Raw genomic sequence first — 18,301 nt, 5'->3', positions numbered from 1 at the left:
CTGCAGTAACCCCATGGGAGGGCTAGAAGTCCTTTAAAAAACAGCAAATAGCAGCATTCAAACACCCACACACCAACTGGTGCAAAACAACTCTCCAGAAAAAGGAGCAACAAATAACTAGGGTAGAGACCACACAGCAATACGACCACTGAGCAGCCAAAGGGGCGCAGGACCCTAACAGCATCAAACATGCAAATATCCCCAGATTTCATCGCAAGGCTGTTCTGCAACTGTGGTCTAAATATATACACATATTTTTTGACAGTTAACACCGGGAGAAAGGACAGCGGTAGGTGCAAAAACAATTCACAGTTGTACTACGATGAACTGTCGCAGCTCTTCCCCGGAAGCGTGTCAATCGGAAAAGATTTAATCAGAGGAGCACTGCAGATGCCACAGCTTCCCTGCAGAGCCAGCAAGAGCGCGTCAGCGAACTGGTAGAGCCCACAACTTGGGAGTTAAGGGATTTGCTGCTGAGCCCAAGCCGAGTGCATGCACAGCGGGTATCGGCCAAGTTGAGTACATGACAGTGTTTGTTACAGGTTGCCCAAGTATCTTTTCATTAGCCCACAGATGGCCTTGTTCACCTTTTCAAATTCAAACTGCATAAAAAGAATGGCTGTTAGAGGACGGCGCAATGTCAGAGCACAAATGCCCACTCAGAGCAAGCCCCCATTTATGACCAGGGCCACATGAACTAGACACCAAAAGGTGTCTCAGCTGAAAGACAGTTTGTCTTCTCTGTGAAGTTAAGCCCTTATCTCTGTGTGCTATCTATAACGCAAGATAATAACCTCACACGTCCAGCCTAGAGCAAATCCAATGCCCCACCTAAGGAGAAATAAGAAATTTGGTGTACAGAGAACAGGTCTAGTTTCTCAACCTAAGTCTCTCAAAATGTCACCTAAATCTTATCAGCCACCCGAGTACTGAGTGCATCGTTCACCCCCATAGATGCTAAGAAGGGAGCAGAGAAGCAAGACTTGCACTTACATACCTATAATATCGAGTTAGGTGCCTACCTTCAGATCTCATAGGTGGGCATTTTGGTTAGTATCTATAATTTATTAATGAATATGGATGGAGAGCTGTGCTTACAGAAGTCAAATAAAGACGGGACATTTTAGTAGTACAGAAACACTCTACAATATAGCTACAATAACCTGAAATAAAATATTCACAAGAATTATTCAAATCAAATGAGATAATTTTTCAAGAGTTCTTGGCATGAATGAATCCAGTACTTGCAAAAATGGACACGGGGAACAGAAAATACAGAGGAACAGCAAGATGTTATTAGTCCCAGAGTGGCAGATGTTTGCAAAAGCAATTCTGTGCAACTGTGTCTTCATTACTGTTTGCAAGATCTGCAGTCAGAACTAAACACACCCAAGTGCGCAATCAGAATAAAAATTACACTTTCAAGATACTTTTTCACTTCAAACCAACTGAGCTTTTTCACATCAAGTTTACGCAGTTTGGTAGGCTAAGATTAGACTAATTAGAGTAAGATTTATCAAAAAGAGGAGCACGATATTAATCAGTCATTTCTTGCATATTGTTCTTTTTTCCTCTTTAACCTCGCTAGCTAACACTGCCACTACTGACACGTACAATCAGTAAAACTATGGAACTTGGCTTGTCTAGAATGGAGTTCAAAAGCACTTAGTGGTTGAATTCAGAGCTCATCGTAGAAGTCTTGTTGACACTGCAAACAGGATGAGCTGGCCATATCACCAGTTAAAACCAAAACCATGGACCTTCATATTCCCACAACGGATACAAGCAAAGGGAAAGCTTACAAGCTGTATATATATTTTGCAGGACCCGATTATAAGTCTGCAGGCTACCAAGATCTTACTTCAGCTTTTGAAAACCATATTGCAGTTTGCTTTCCTGGGTTCAGAAAAACGAATATGATTTCCTATAAAGTATAAGGTACTGAGGAAAAGTACTGGAAGAAGAATGTGGAATTCACCTGGGGAGAAAATGTCCTGTAAGTCACGAAACAAAAAGCTGTTCTTATAAAAAACATATAATATCTGTAATACATTTCCCATCAATTAAGATGCAGGGTTGCTACATACATTTACGCCGAGGAAAGATCAGGCAAAGGAGCAAGTGCTTTGTCTTTGGGCTGTTGTGGCAAACTCACAGAGTCTTCCTGTGCATGACCAAACAGTATCTGAGCTGCCTCTGCTAATTATTGGGAGCATGGTGCAGCAGCTCATACAACCAGAACTGGTGATAGTTTTGAAAGATGAAAGCCAGTCTGCAGATTTTGAGCCTACCGACCATTGTCCCAGGAAAACAGGGCTGTGCTGGTGCACTTTATCTAAAACTCCAGCTGGGGGAGGCCATGAGCTAACGACTGCTGCTGAGGTCAACACTGTTGGGCGATGCCATCCCTGAGCATCACAGCCAGTCCAGCTAAAAAAATATCTGGGGTACCACGGGAGTAGACATCATTTCCGGTTAGTTGACTACACCCTGTACTCTCCCTCCTATCAGCTCTCTGATGAAGTGGTTCCTGTCCTACGCTTTTCAGCCACATAAAAGACACTGTACATGGCTTTTCCAGCTGGATGGGATATTTGACCATTTTGGCTCAATAAGCACAAAGAAATGGACCTCTCTTCTTACAAGCATTTCCATCATTCAGGAAACATAACACTGGTCAAAAGGAGGTCAAAGAGAGATTTCTGTCTTGCTAGAAACACTGCTCGCTACCTACTTCTTGACTGGTGGGGTCAGAACAGTAAGTAACAGCTACCATGTCAATCAAAATAAAAGCTGTGACGCAGAGAAATAGCACTGAACTATTGCAACTACCTTGAGATAGCAGCTAAGAAGTTACCAGGAGTAGTTTTCAGTGCTAAACCCTCTTGCTGACAAAGCTTATTATTTAACATCATACGTAGTGCAGCATACCCTGATTCTTGTTTTCATACAGGTGGTTACAAGCAGGGAGATATAGCAAGAGTATGAATTTGAAAATCTAAAGCTTAAAAGAGAAAATTCTCTGTCACATAATTAAGCATTTGTATTTCTTCTTTTTCTTTTAATTACACCTAGTATCTCATTTTTGTGTTGGTTACCTAGAACTCTGGGAAATCTATTTACTAGTCCAAATTTGGATCCAGTTGTCTAACGTTAGGCTCCCATTTTTTGAAAACTTTAGCCCATTTCTAATAGCGAATAGCCAGGATACACTGACGCAAACTGGAATTTCAACAAACTTTAGCAGTCCCCCTCTTATAAAACAGAATACCACAAGTTCTAATAAACAACCAGGATATTCCAAAACATTCTGCCACTAAAACCCTGCAGCAGATACTTGTTCAGTCTTGACTCAAAACTAAGAACACCTAGGAAGTTAATCCAAATTATTAATTTCCTTCAGCATCTCATAATAAGCTAAGCAGAATAAGCTTGTTCAGTACAAAGCAAGAGATGACCTGCTCGTTCTGACAGAAAGGTTGTTAGAGTTTACCTGGAGTGTAATTTAATTTATGTTTTATACCTAAGTTTTTCATCATTCAGTGGTCTTTCATAACTTTGTTTACAACAAATAGTGCTTTCTGTTCAGCATTACTGTTCAGCAAAATTATTAACACCACCTTGCACTCATGCCTAATTATTTAAAGAATTCCTGCAAAGTGCAAGTGTCTGGTTGAAAGAGCAATACTGTAATCACTTTAATATGAATCATTCTAAAGCAAATGCCACACAAAGTTCTGTAAAAGAAGGAGTTTAAAGCTGAAAAACCCCCAAAAAGAATTCACAGATCAGCAGGAGAGGCAGGAAAAGAAACTCACGGCCTTGTTTGAACTCCTTAGCCAACTCCTTAAATTTAAACTCAAAGACATGACAAACTTACTATCCAGAAGATTACATGAAAGCAAAGACAACCAGAACATACTCCCTTTTTTGTTTCCAAAGAAAACAGTAAATGCTTTTGTATCCTTACTTGATCAACATTGCTTGATTTGGCAGCAGTTCCAGATGAATTTTCCCTCCTTCCTGTGTTCTTAAATAAGCAAATTCCTCCAACATATCAATATCTGAAGAAAACGTTAAAGATTTGAGTAGGAAAAAAATGATAAGAGAACATTCCTTCTTGTCCCTTACATCTGAAGCCACACGCCAAAAGGACAGTCAAAATGAACAGCTATTGAAGTATGTCACTCTTAAAAGTGATAAAGAAGATCACAGCATGTATTCCTAATCCTCCGCAAGTTAATGAGAAATGGCTTTTTAAAGTGCAGAATACACACATCAGTCAATTTCTTTTCTTTCTTCATTTCTTCATATGTACAGTCAACAGAGGTAAAGAAAGCTCATCTCTCCAAACAAATTCCCTAGCTGTTTTTACTTCCTTTTCCTGCATTTCAGGTTATCAAAGCAGTGCACACTGAGGCTGGGACTGAAGGAAATGCCACCGCGGTAGCACATACCACTCTTTTTAGTTTTCTATTTTGGTCCCTTATTTAGTTTTTCTTCTTTTTTTCCCCTTCCTTTAACACCAGAGCTTTTTTAGTTGTCTCAGATAGAAGTTAGACCCCTTGCTTCCTGGAGACCATGGCTGGATCTCTATTTAGGTTAAACACTAAACTGTCCACGTGTGTGTATGCTGATCAAAGCGTATGTCAGATATCTGAATGCAGAAATCAGACATGCCCTGCGTGAACTTTGACATAGCTCATTATCTTACTCAACCCCAAAATTTTACCCACACAAAGCTTTTCATAAACAATAGCCAAAATCATTCAACTCTTTGAAGCACAGAAGTAAAGGTACTGCTTTATCGTTTTTGTTAACAACCTTGTAGTATAATGCCCTACATATCTTACTGAAAAGACTGCCACCACTTGCACTAGCAGCCTAAGCTGCTGCTGTTTTTCTGAATGGGAGTGCAATTGCAATGTACTTAAGGGTACTCTCAAGTGCCAGAACAGGTGACAGGAGGCATATTTATAGCCCATTGTGCACTGCCACCTATTACAAGAGGCTTGCATGGTATGGAAATAAATACAGAGTGTGATTCACGGAGAGAGCTGCTGCTGAAACTAACAGCTTTTTCAACACCCCAGCACACAGTTTTGGATGTGAAAGACATTCTTGGTTACAGAAAGGATACTTGTGACATAGTTGAAAAAATTCTCATACTGGAAGTTTCCTTGTTGGCAGATTTTGTTGATGGCTTTCAGGAACAAGTTCTCACCCCTTGGCCACTCATGCTGAAGCAGAACAACTACGTGGCCCAGCGCCATATCGTCTCTGCTGTCTGTGAAAGCTCTGAGCTTCAGGGATAAAATTGATATTGAGACAATCAGGAAACACATGTTGCTTTTATAAATATACGGGATTCATCTCACCTACATCTGTGCAAATACAAAAGAAGTCCTTTAGGAGCGTATTTCATTCTGCCCTAATATATACATTTAAAATAGGTTGGAAATTTCCAGCCAAAATACTAAATTCTCTCCACTGACCTATAAGGGAAGTCTGAATACAGACAAAAATATTTTGAGATTAATTCTATCTCCTCTGCCCAAGAGTAAAACAAACAGAAGAGAAAAAATAGAGAACAAACCCTTCTCCATCAACACTCCCTCCCCGCCCCCCAAAAGAGCCTCCACAAACCCATTTAGGTGAGAAGCACTTGGGGCACAGCCCTCCACACCCAGTCACACCACTGGGATAAAGCCATGCAGTTTCAGGACCCCAGATACATAAACTAGGTCTTAAGAGACACGAGAGAATTTGAAGCCTTGACTACAGCTTACCTTGAAACAAGCTAACAATAGGTGAAGGCAGTAAGGCATGATAGCTCTACTGGTACACGGCCAAAGTTTCAGATCAGACCCTGCAACAGAACAGTTTATCATATACTTCTTCAGGGGTCTCATGATGATGTGTGTTTGAAAGAAATTAGAATGGAGTAAAACAAATCTACAAGTGCCAAATCTCAGGTAGGGAGGAATACTTTGAAGGTAAATTACGAATGGTTCAAAACGTGAAGTTACGCATTTTAAAATTTTTTCTTCATTTCCCTTTTCCTGTGGTAGGACTTTGTCACCAATATACTTTAATAGGTACCAGCAGGAAAACCACTCACAAAAACAAGAGGGGATAAAGAACTTCCTCCCTTTTCGTAATACAAAAAGAGAAGAATTATATACTCAACTAAAACACATAAACTAAAATTGAGCTGACACCGAGTTTAGGGTAGTAGCTACTCCATACCTTTCCTGAATTTAGACTTTACTTTAGGTTGCTCCTCTTGTACTTTACCTCCTTCTTGTATTGGAAGTAAAATGCAGCACATGAGGTCGAGCACTTTTTCGCATGTTTGCTATGAAAAGAAGAGAGACATGATAATGCTAACTCTAAACTAAAGTTCTTAAAATTCAGATATATTAACAATGATTAAAAATTTCAGACACCACAAAAGAAAAAAACAATCACAAAATTCTCTGCTAGAACTTGAGTGGACTTAATGCATAACTTACTTCAGCTGAGCAAAAAGACATAGCTATCATTAAACAATCTCTGAAAGCCTACATAAGTCATTTGAATTGTGAAAAAATACGTATTAGCATTCTTCATTTCAAGAGTGTAAGATCAATACAACTGCAATCAAAAACTATTCTATTTTGAAGGATTAAGTTTTCAAATGAATTCTTAGAATAGTTTTTAAAAGTTTGTTCTGTCCATGGTAAAATAGAAAGGAAAATGGCAATCTGACAGCATGACAGAAATGTAATGAACTTTTAATGCTATTTCCTAGAGACAATAAGAGGTCTGTGGGGATCTATTATCACATTTCCAATGAAAAAGTAGTAAACTGGAAGGGACAAAAAGACTTGTCCAGTAGTACTAGGATGACGTTAGATCCTAAGAGACCCAGCCTTTATTACTAGTGCTGACACTGACTGACCGACCTCAGACCACCATGCACTCCTGTAATATTAAAAACACAAAATATGTATTGCAAAGGTAAAGCAAATTCAAAGGTCAGGCCAGACAATATTGTTCTGGAATCTCTTATACTGTCAGTTGATAAATAATTCTAGGATGATCACAGAAGTTTCTTTTCTATAAACCTTTTCTTTCCCCTGCCACATGAAGCCTATACCTAAGAATTTTCCCTCAATATTTAGAACTGTTTCAGTAAAGTTAAGGAGTTCAAATTTAAGGTTACATTTACAGACAACTCAAACACTTGTAGCTATGGAAAATCATAACTACACCCCCCCAAATCATAACTACCAAACAGACTATGTAAGAGAGATGCTAATGCACAGTCAGTTAATGTGCCAGGAAGTGCAATTCTTCTTCTGTGAAGCATGGATTTTTCAGTAGACCTGGCTTATGTTCGGTACCCTGTTGAAGGCAGGCTAACAGGAAAATTCAAAGGAAGAAGACAAACGGGAACTACAGGGCCAGATGATGAAGGACCAGTGTGTGCAATGCTGTACATACCCGATATTCTCCAAGGGCAAAGTGGCATGTTGCTAACTGGATTAGTGCTCTCTGATTTTCTAGTGATCCTTGTCCTGTAATTTGCTGTGGAGAATGAGAGCCCTGAAGAGCTGCCAAGTGATGTAGGCTGCTAATTGCTTTTTTGTATTGCCCCTTTAAAAAAAAAGATAAAAAAAGGCAGTGTTAGAGTCTTCTGTATACAATGGGTAGAAAGATAGAAATAAAAATTCCCTTACAGAAAGCTTTCAAAACAGACCGTGTCCAAGTAGAGCTTCAAAATTTTAATTTAGCAGAACACTCTCCAGTGACATGCTATGTACAGGAGTGTGGATCAATCACTTGCAAGGCAGTGAGAAGACAAACAGAATTCTGCTTTAAGAAGCCTGTTTACGAAATTGCATTTATAACTGAAACAATCATGCTCTTCAGAGTTAATAATTACTTTATTTAGACTAATAAAGTTTGAAATAGCTCTTGTTGAGGTACAAGCACAGGCAAAAATAAAAGACCCCCAAAGGAAAAATATAAAACAACAAGCTTTGTTCTATAGATGGTATTTGGAATGAGTACAGTCAGCCTAATTTCTAAGGAGAATGATAAATTTTAACTGAGACATGTTAAAATCTTCTGTTGTTTGAAAATTCTTCTCTCTGATTGTGTTCCAATAGAATGCACTGACAGACAAATAAAATGCGCTTTTCTTCCATAACACTATATATATCTACTGCGCAAAATGCCAACGCAGAAGTCTTTCCCATATGCCAAAACTAGCTGGACTCAACAAACAGCTATTGGGACAGGAATATCCTAAATAGGGTACCTAGCTTGTGGTAAGAATGGTATGATTCCATCCCCAAAAGGGTCATGCTTTAAAGGATAGAATCAGTAGACACTTAAAGCAGTCAAACTGGCTAATCAGAACAGCTATTCACTAGAAGAGCAACGTAATGGTGTCATTTTTACTAGTTTTTACTTTATTTTTTTACCTGGTAGATGATCATGTCTGTAAGAAAGATTCTTAACCAAAGCCAGGTGTCTGTCTTCCATGACAAACAAATTCTGGTGAACTCTGTGTAAGTGGTCAGAGAAGAAAAAGTAAAAGAGAAAATGAAGCATTTCATAGCTTTTGGTTAAAAAATATCTAGGAAAAAAAATAGCTGAATTTAAAAAATGAAAAAACAAAACAGTAAGAGTGTGAAATCTTTCAAATATAGGATACTCTCTTCCTATACAATCATATTTTGATTATACTTCTCTTCACGGTGTTCAACAAATCTAAAAGCAGCTAGGTGGTACTATTTGCCTGCTTTTTAGAAGAGAAATTTGTTTTCAAGCTTATCACACCAGATATTATCAGAGAGGGAGAGACACAGTAAAGACACATCTTCTTAAGCATGAACTAAAGCAGCCATTAGCAGCACATCCTCACCGACTATTATCAGCACTACTACTAACCAACTGCTCCTTCAGTAAAAGCTGCTTCCAAGAGAAGTTGGGGTGAATAAGCAAAGATGCATGAAGAATGAAACGAAATCCAGGAACAAAATACTCAGAAATGCAACAACTGATAAAGTTTCTTATTGCAACTTCGATCAAAAATACTCAGGACCCAGAGTAAGTTCAATTTTAAGGATTCACAATGACAGGAATTCTATTTTAACAATAGTAAAATGACTTCTATGCACAGCAGTGAAGCCTAAATGCAACTCTGCCTGCTGTTAGCCTTACCTTTGTCGAGTGATTCCAGAGAATAGAGCAGCTCCCAGCTCTCTCTTGCCAGTTTAAAGCTCTCTAATACTTCAATAGAGTTTGCAAGATCTGCCTTGTTTACTGTAATATGGCGACTTCGTGCCTTTCCAGAAGGATCCTCATCATCTGAGCTCTGCTTAAGAGTCAGTATAAAACAAAAAGATTCACTTCTTAATTTATACTTATTTCAAAGGACTCTAAAGTCACAGAAGTTCCACTGAACACCAGAAAACAATTCTGTACTAGAGACGCCAAGGTCCTGGTTTAAGTGCCTTTAAGTAACTTTTCACTTAGCTTGTTTTACTATTAGAAGAATCTGTTTTGCTACCAAGAAACTCTGTGGTATAGTGTGATAAACAGTATTCACAGTTCCAATCACGAGAAGTCAATTAATTTGGAGGTTTAGCTACAGAACATCTGACTGCTATAGCTACCATTTTTAACAGCTTCTGCAGTCTCTGCTGAACTCCTTCAAGTTAAAGTATTGACATCAGCACATATGTGTCTACAGCAATTGCTACAAAAATTGTTTTATTCTTGCTGACTTTAGCCAAAAAAAATCTGTTTGCAAATTGTGGTCATAAACAGCTATTCCAGGGTAGCTTTAAAAATATGTCTATTACATCTGCGTCAAAACCACTATTGTCTAAATTCCAGTACCAACACCATTCTTGTTACGAACTAAAAACTCTAGAAAAGTTACCATTGTTTTTTCTCTTCCTTCAGCAAGTTTCCTCTTTTTGTGTATGTGTTTGTTACGATCAATATCTGTATCACCATAGATGTTGGTCACATCCTCGAGAAGAACCAGTGGGGCTTGGTTTGGAGCATTTGGACCTGGATTTAAAGATAAATTAATTCAAGATTGCTTTAAACTGATCTGAAAGGTCTCATGCCTACATGGAGCTGGTTTTGTTTCCTTTACAAGTAATGATTATAATGCTAGAGAAAACAATCTGAAATTAATTCATTTAAGTTGCATAAGCTTAAACTATGCTGGTAAAGCTATGGTTTTCTCAAAGCAGCCTTACGGTAAAGGTCAGAATGCATTTACCAGACATCACAAGAGTTTGCTTGAGAGCTTCAGAATATCTTTGAATCCTTTTCTCACGGAGCAGTCACAAGATATACTCAGGCAGCAGGTGTTCTCTCATCAAGCATTATTTGCTTTTATGTAAGTACAACTATTCCACAGGTGAACAGAACAAATGGCTCTGAAGTTAACAGCCACAAACATGGCGAAGCACAGCAATATTCTCTAAACATTCTCATGAGAAACCAAAGCAATATGCTGACAGGCACTGATGCCTCAAAGAAGTGAGTGTATTTTATCGCAAGATTTCCCTAGTAGGATCACCAGGTGTCAGCTTTGCCCCCACTGATTTCAGTGTACAGAATTAAACCTTTAATTGACTGCCAGACCCCATCATCACTCCCCAGAGCCTCTAGAGAAGCCTCATTTTGAAACACGGAAGACATAATTTCTACTTCTACTGGTGTCACAGGACATCCGGTGGGATCTGGTACCTGTTATTTCAGACCTCAGTGATTAAGTTTCATTAGATATAAAATACGAACAACACTTCTTAATCTCAAACAACACTGGTACATGGCCACTACTGAGAAAGCTTTCCTTCCGAAAACTTTTTCTCCTTTCGCACAATCAAGTTGTATATAGATATGCAAAGCTCAGACAAAGAGAAATATAAAGGAAAGGGGAAATCCATTAATCTGTTCTCCCTTTTTGAAATCTCCACCAGGTAAGACAGTAGTGCGGACAAGTATTTCCAGTATGTGCCTTTCTTCTGTTTCTGTTTGCAGAAAGATATGAGGCTAAGGCCTCATTCATAATTGCAAAGAACTAATTTAAGAGCTTAGTATAAGGTCAATCCATTTCATCTCTTGACATAAAAGAACCCACATTAAGCTTTTCCCATCTACCCAAAAGTGATGGGTAAGGAGTCTACTACAATGGAAGTTAATGTTACAAGAAACAACCAACCTGGCATGCTTAACAAATAACTTTTATCTCCTTTGACTACGTTCAAACTAAATACCACCATTGAGATGTCCCCTACACAAAGGCTACAACACATTGAAATCACCTCTCCTGTACCATCTTGAATTCCACTGTGTTAGAATCTAACCTGTGTGAACTGAAAATAGAACCAAGTCATAATGTAGAAAATAGCATCCATGAGAAACAGATATGAAAGTACAACTGGGATGCTGAGAGAGTTTTATCACTAGAATCTCAAGAGCTGCCTACTTCTAACGCCTGAGAAGAAAGGAGTGGGTTTTTCTTTTACTCATACTGGTTTGAATGAATACCAGTTAAGTGCTTTGCTTTCCAAAGAAATGTTCTCTTCTCAGTAGTAGGCAAGTGCACTGTAGCCTTTATTTTAAAACCTCCAGTTTTAAAACAAAACCTAACCTCACCCTTAACTAGTGCTGCAAACCTTCTCTTACATTACTGAAACTTACACAGCCATACAAAGAGCAATGTTGTGTTTTTCTGTCTAACCAAGCTCTACAATCTAAGCTTACAGAGTTTTTAACTGATTTCTAGCACACTGTTATAAATAAACCCCTGAAAGCATCAGCCCAAATAGCAACTCCTGCCAAGCCTGCAGGCAGCCTAAAAGTTATGAGAGGTGTGAATTGCCTCATTCATTTCTCAAGTCTCCAGCAAGGCAGATATGAATTATCTAAGAGAAATGCATCGAAAAGTTTTCTCTCAAGAGGTTTCTTGCAAGTCCATGTACACGAGAAGAAAGTCACAGATCAAAGCTCAGAGCTACTGGATTAAGGAGGAGACACCTTTTTCCCCACCACTACGCTTCCAAAATACGTAGGATTCTACATTTCTACAGCGAGTCCTCCAAAGACGAGGAAAAACCCTAGTTATAGAAAGGATATGAAAGGCACTGAATACCACTGGACTTCAATGCTAAAGCAGAAATGAGTAAAAGATGTCTTGGGAATATTTTCCTGATGTCAGGAAATGACAGAGGGTACCAGAAATGCTGCAGCACCGAAGGGACTGCGCTCTGCTATCTCAGTATACATTCTTTTTTTGGCGGTTCAGTCTGAAAACATGAGCTTTAACATACTCAATTGTACAACTTAGAAAGGAACATTTTCACCAGTGCTTTACTTCCTTTCTTCCTCAACTCAGCATCAAGCAGCTAAAACTGTAAGTATCTCACTGCCCCACCACAACTCTTCCTTCCTCTGGATAGAACAAAAACCGCAACTCAGTTAGTTCCTGTATTTGTTAAACTGACTACATGTTCTTTGCATGCAAGTTGCCATGTCATTTGTCTTCTGAGCTTAGCTATCTACTGACATTGTTCAACTGATTACCCAACTTTCTGTAAAGTTGTTTAAAACCCATCATTTGTATTGAGTGTTTCATTACTCAAGTGATCATTTGCTCCATGCAGGAAATTGTCATGCAACTTGTGAACACAACACACAGAATTAAAATTGTAATTTTATCACGAATCAGTAATTGTAGTGTTAATAAGTACTAATTACCTATGGTGACAATTGTTATTGTTGCAAGGAATTCCCTAGCAGTGAGTGAAGAAGCAGGAAATGCACACTATTAAGAGTTGAAAATTCCTCTTTACGATGCTGTTTATTTCAGTGAGTTCTAAACAAATTGGAAGTTAAAGAACTTCCCTCAGCTTCTGGGCCATCCCTGAAAAGCCCAGTCAATCCCTGAAGAAGCAATCCAAGGTGTTCCAAGCAATCTGATATGCCCCAAATGCAGATTTGAGTGGGTAGGAAAAAGCACAGGTAACATTCATACCTTAAATGTTCAATTTACAAATTAATTACAGATTAGGATTAATGTGCAAAGCACACCTTGAAGATTATGCTTAAACTATACAAAGAAAGCCAAGTTGGAAGCTTGTGAATTTTAGAAATCTTTTCCTATTCAGTTTCTATTTCATTAATTATAAATTTGTTGTGTGTTCCTAATGCAAAAATATCTTCACTTATTTTGTGGAAGCTTTTTGTACAGTCTTTTGACTGAAGGAGGCCAGGAAAATGTCAGCTTCAAAGAAACAGAATCAGAGGAGAAAATGAAACAAACATGATGCTGATGGAAGAGTAGGGTCAACCCTAGGGATGTTTCTCATAACATCTGGTCTGTTACTTTTCTCTTTGCTAGACAACTAACTGCTGGTGGCCAAGGTTGAAACCACGATGCTAAGTTAGATTGATCTTTGGTGTGATCCACTACAGCAGTTGTCATGAACTACTTCTGCCAGTAAGACTAATGGCTTGGGAGAATTTTAAAAAAGACCCATGTAAGATGACAGTTTCAAAAGACTAATGAGAAAAGATCTTTCAGACATTAGCAATGAAATCACAAAGAACTCTCTACAAAAGTTGAAACGGTAGAAACTAACCTTGAAAGAGCGATGGCTGGATGTTGCTGACATACTGGAATGCATTTTTAAAGAAGACCAACATCGTAGAATACACTACTTGATTCTTGTATTTAGCATGTGCATCACTATCAAAGTTACTGATGTATCTGCAGAGGTCTTTCATTCGATGCAAAATATCACCAAAACTTCTGAGGAAGAGAGACAAAAAGAATTCAGGATGTTACACAGACTCAAAAACTAAAGGAAAGAATGCATAGTGAGTATGAAAAACTTGAATGTTTTGGCCGAGGAAATCCTCCAGCTGCGAGTCAGTGGAGCCTGGGAATGCACACCAGTGAAACTTCACTAAATATTTACCATGTTTCTCTTTGCTGAGGCACCTAGGGAAGGATACCCCACAGTACTATAGTTCTTATACATGACTTTCATCAACAAAGATTTAGTTTCGAGACTAATTTGAAAGTGCTCCCTGGATCCATGTTTTGCTTTACATTGTATGGTCTTAAAAGAAAAGCTGCACTGCATTTACACAAAATGCCCTCATGTTAAAATCCTTCTTCAACCCATCTCCTTAAGAATTAGAAAGCCAAATTCTCCTTGAGAAGAAATACCGGGAAAAGTACACATTTCTCACCTTCTTCCCTTATCCATTTGCCATTCACACCTCATTCCCACCACAGACAATATTTTAAATAGCCTCTCCCAAGGATCTGTAATCTGGGATGATTTCTCTGTGAGACCATCAATTACATATTTCTGAGAGCTACGCTTGCTTGGAGACATAATATCAGAGGAATCTTGTGAACCTAGGAAAACCAGCACATTTTTCTCTTCATAAAGAAATCAAACCAACTGATTTATTTTCAAGAAGACGACATGTAAAAATGTACATTGGAGCTTTCAGGGTAACCATTCATTACTGAGAAGGCTAACAGGGAGCAGCAGGCATTTCTGCCTCCTCGTATAGGAGAGCTGATAGGCTGGATAAGGAGATCTTGGACATTTTGTCTTACCTCTCAGTACATATGTAGAAGCATCATGAGCATCATGACTAAGTAGTTGAAGCATCATGAGGTATTTTGGTATCAAAGAACTAAGAAACATCAAATACTACTATTAATCCTTGTCTATGGGATTACATTACATAAAAGTAACGCATTCTTCATTTATGGACGTCACTTCAGTAATACTAAAATATATTCTAAGAAAGGTTAATTTTGTAAAAATATTCTTACCTTGATATTGGCTTTCTGTCTGTGTCGATCTAGTTACATAGTTAATATAAAATTCTGCTGCTTTATTCAGATATTTATATAACAAGCTGGCAGGAAGTCGAACATCAGGGTTGTTAATTATTAGAGGAAGAACGTCACAAACTAAAACAGAAAACAAACCAAAAAATCCTTTAGGTTTGTGGGGTTTTTTATTCTCTTTGTCCTAAGTAAGGTTTCTCAATCAGCAATGTAAGCCTCCATCTCTGGCTGACCATACACCACAAAGGATCACAAAGAACCTCACATGAATGACTGTAATATCAATTTGTACCATATGGTCAGCCTGGCCTAATGTGGCCTGACCCTATTCTGACTAAAGCGGTTTTCTAATCTTAGTATCTTGAAAGTAGTTTACTGAACTCAGAATCTTGCCATACTAAAAAGTTGTGTAATAGAACAAGAACATTAATATTTTCTTACCAAATAATTTTCTAAAACAATTCACTGGGGATTCTTGGTCTTCAATACTTTCGGCATCTAATAAAGTTTCTCCAAGGCCCACCTGTGTAAGGAGAGGTGAAAATCAAACACTGGACCAGTGGTTTTAGAAACTTTTTGAACTGCGATTCAATGGACTTGAACAGTAATTCAGTGGATGTGTGAGTTGCAATTCACTATATGGCAATTGCATGTGCTACTCTCTAAACAGATCGTTAAACTATCCCTACTATCCCTAACAACAGGTGAAAAGCAATGCCAGAAGATAGCAAAACAAGACCAAGAGAAAAATTGTGCATGCGACTGTATCAGTAAAGACGTGCACAGATAGGTGAAAGCGATGGAGGTACCAGGCCTTAAAGTTGCAGCTTGTCACCTGAGCTGTAGTAACTGCCTGGGCGTTCTGCCTGATGCTAGTACGAGCTAGAACATGTTAGTGTAAGTCAGTCTCAGAACTAGCAGGTTTTATAGTTTTCAAACTATTTTTAAACTATCCTTAAACTGTCCTTAAATAAAATAGGTCATCATTTAAAGAGCTCCAGCTGTAGGTTCGTAAGTCAAAGCAAACATGCTGCTTGTTAGAGTCTAGTCATGACCTCAAAGCTCTCTGCCCTCAATGAGAGTTTACTGACAAAAAGCTGAAGCAATATTCTTTCTTAGACTATAATACCCTTCTACACTCTTTTTTGTGCTATTCTGCTTTTTCAAAAAGCATGGAATATTCTTTGCATTTACAAAACAAAAAATTGTTTTATTTGCTTCCGTCTGTTTTATCCCCAATTCTTTCCCGGTGGTAACCTCAAGATACAGCAATCTGAACTATTAGCCACACTTAAACATGAATAAAAAGACTCACCCTCTCACTAGGTAAAGGAAAATACATTTCAGCAAAATCTCAAGAAACAGAATGCCAATAATCTGAATAGTTACTATGAGCTTTTCTTCTCTTACCCCGTGTTGCACCACAGTCTCTGGGAAACGTCGCAGAAGTAGTAGTAGCATTTCTGCCCTTTCTAATGTGTTAAAACACTGCTCCGTGGCCTTCAGTAACATTTCACACTGGACCCGACCAGGAAGGGTTTCAAATAATCCTTAAAAAAAAAAATTAAAATGTTTAACTTGCTATGTCTGAATTGTAAGGATGACTGACAAAGGGTAAAAGACTAGTCAACACCACCTTGCCATGCAGAGTGAAAGAGATTTCCTTATACTTCTTTCTGCTTTTAAGAATGTTCATTTATTTTTCTACTTAAATTCCACTTCTAAAATTAATACTTTCATTATTAAAAGGTAGTTTTTTCAATTTAAACTTCCAATGAGACACTAAAAAGAAACCAACATATTCTCCCTGTAAGTTTTATGTATTCTCTGTGAAAAATAAACACTAAGAATGTTCATTTATTTTTCTACTTAAATTCCACTTCTAAAATTAATACTTTCATTATTAAAAGGTAGTTTTTTCAATTTAAACTTCCAATGAGACACTAAAAAGAAACCAACATATTCTCCCTGTAAGTTTTATGTATTCTCTGTGAAAAATAAACACAACCCATGAAAAAGTAAATGTTTCCTTAACTGAAATAGCCTGTATGCAGAGTTACACACTGCTTATCCTTAGAGCTTCTGAAGCACATATTCAAACAGCAAATTACAATTTGTCAGGTGTAAATCCTGCTTTCAAAACTGCTTGTGGTTGTCAGCAGTGAAGGCCAAGCCCTTCTGGTCACTGTTCATTTTCATAACCTCACTTCAAACATACGAATTCACCCCATTTTTATGATCATTCATCGTTCTCTGCAATCAGTGGGATGATGATGATTCATCAGTCCCATTCCACTTATTCCTTATGCAATCTCTTTTCTAGGAGCTTGTTGCTCTGGCAGACTTAGTCTACCCGTATCAGAGACAAAGCAATGAGAATCAGCTTTTCATGTCCCTTTGTGTTTCCTAAGCCTAACACACTGAATGACGTCTCCAGGGCTGAACTGAGAAAAAAAATCTGCAGCTCACAAGCAAAGTTAAAAAGACTGACATGTATTTGCCACGCTAGATATGTAACCAGAGGGCTTATAGAATCCTTACCTCTTAAAAATTGTGTCTGCTTGTCCTGTGAGTCATTCCTTAATGCTGATGTAATAACGCTAATCTCCCTCCATACAGCAGGTTGGTCTGGAAAATTCACAAACCTGTAATAAAGTTTGAGGCGAGGAATGCACAGCGATCTCAAAATCTGTTTCCAAGACAAAACCTGCCTATGAAAGAATGCATGTAGGCAAATGGAAAATAAAACTTTCCTTTTTACTGTTTATTCTTAATTAATAAGACCTTTTCTGCTTAATTTATCCACACGGATTTCCAAGAACACTCACATTATATTTTTGGAAACTCTGACATTTATGGAAACAAGCACCTGGCATAATTGTAGAGTTCCAGCTCTGATTACTTACATGTCATAGAGCAGCCTGCCCGCAGATGCTGTCCTTTCAGCATTCCGCTCAATAGTGTACATCTCATACTGCAAGATGGAAGAACAGAACGTTAGTTTTCTTGAATACATTTATGAATCAGATTAGTCCTTCCACTCTAAAAAACTGTCCCCAGTTTGCCACAGCAGCCTGAATAACAGAAAATGGAAGGATTGAAACATTTGCTGTGGAAATTAGGAGCTGAGTTTAGACTACCTAATCACACATTAAATCAGGCATAAACTTCTGTATGGTAAGTACTCTAATATTAACACGCTAGCTTTATTTTTACATAAATAAAAAAACTTAGTAAGAATTCAAAGACTTCTTTGACCAGGGTTTGTTTCCAGTCAAATGCAATGCAAAACCCCAAGCTATTACAAAAGCCATAGGCAAGAGAGGTGCTTTAAATCTCTATTAGAAATGGCTATTTTTTTTTGCAACGGCAAACCCAAATGTTTCATCATCTGCAAACACAAGA

At 38.1% G+C, this 18,301-nt stretch overlaps 1 protein-coding gene across 1 annotated transcript in view; it reads right to left on the bottom strand.

Annotated features, from left to right (window-relative positions):
- Positions 1–17,912, bottom strand: part of INTS10 (integrator complex subunit 10) — a 20,325-nt gene extending 2,413 nt beyond the window's left edge. The window contains exons 1-15 of the mRNA XM_009334140.1: positions 17,803–17,912; positions 17,438–17,541; positions 16,307–16,446; positions 15,338–15,419; positions 14,879–15,019; positions 14,278–14,449; positions 13,662–13,831; positions 9,941–10,074; positions 9,217–9,370; positions 8,475–8,557; positions 7,489–7,641; positions 6,250–6,358; positions 5,790–5,869; positions 5,141–5,303; positions 3,971–4,064 (exon numbers count right to left, since the gene is read on the bottom strand). Coding sequence (XP_009332415.1) covers positions 3,971–4,064; positions 5,141–5,303; positions 5,790–5,869; positions 6,250–6,358; positions 7,489–7,641; positions 8,475–8,557; positions 9,217–9,370; positions 9,941–10,074; positions 13,662–13,831; positions 14,278–14,449; positions 14,879–15,019; positions 15,338–15,419; positions 16,307–16,446; positions 17,438–17,541; positions 17,803–17,912 — 1,889 coding nt within the window. The remainder of the gene's footprint in view (positions 1–3,970; positions 4,065–5,140; positions 5,304–5,789; positions 5,870–6,249; positions 6,359–7,488; positions 7,642–8,474; positions 8,558–9,216; positions 9,371–9,940; positions 10,075–13,661; positions 13,832–14,277; positions 14,450–14,878; positions 15,020–15,337; positions 15,420–16,306; positions 16,447–17,437; positions 17,542–17,802) is intronic.
- Positions 17,913–18,301: the final 389 nt, after the last annotated feature.

The sequence above is a fragment of the Pygoscelis adeliae genome, unplaced genomic scaffold (assembly GCF_000699105.1).
Source record: "Pygoscelis adeliae isolate BGI_AS28 unplaced genomic scaffold, ASM69910v1 Scaffold521, whole genome shotgun sequence".
In the NCBI taxonomy this organism is placed as follows: Eukaryota; Metazoa; Chordata; class Aves; order Sphenisciformes; family Spheniscidae; genus Pygoscelis; species Pygoscelis adeliae.
The sequence above is the reverse complement of the archived record's forward strand: the minus strand, read 5'-3'. Positions and strand labels throughout refer to the sequence as shown.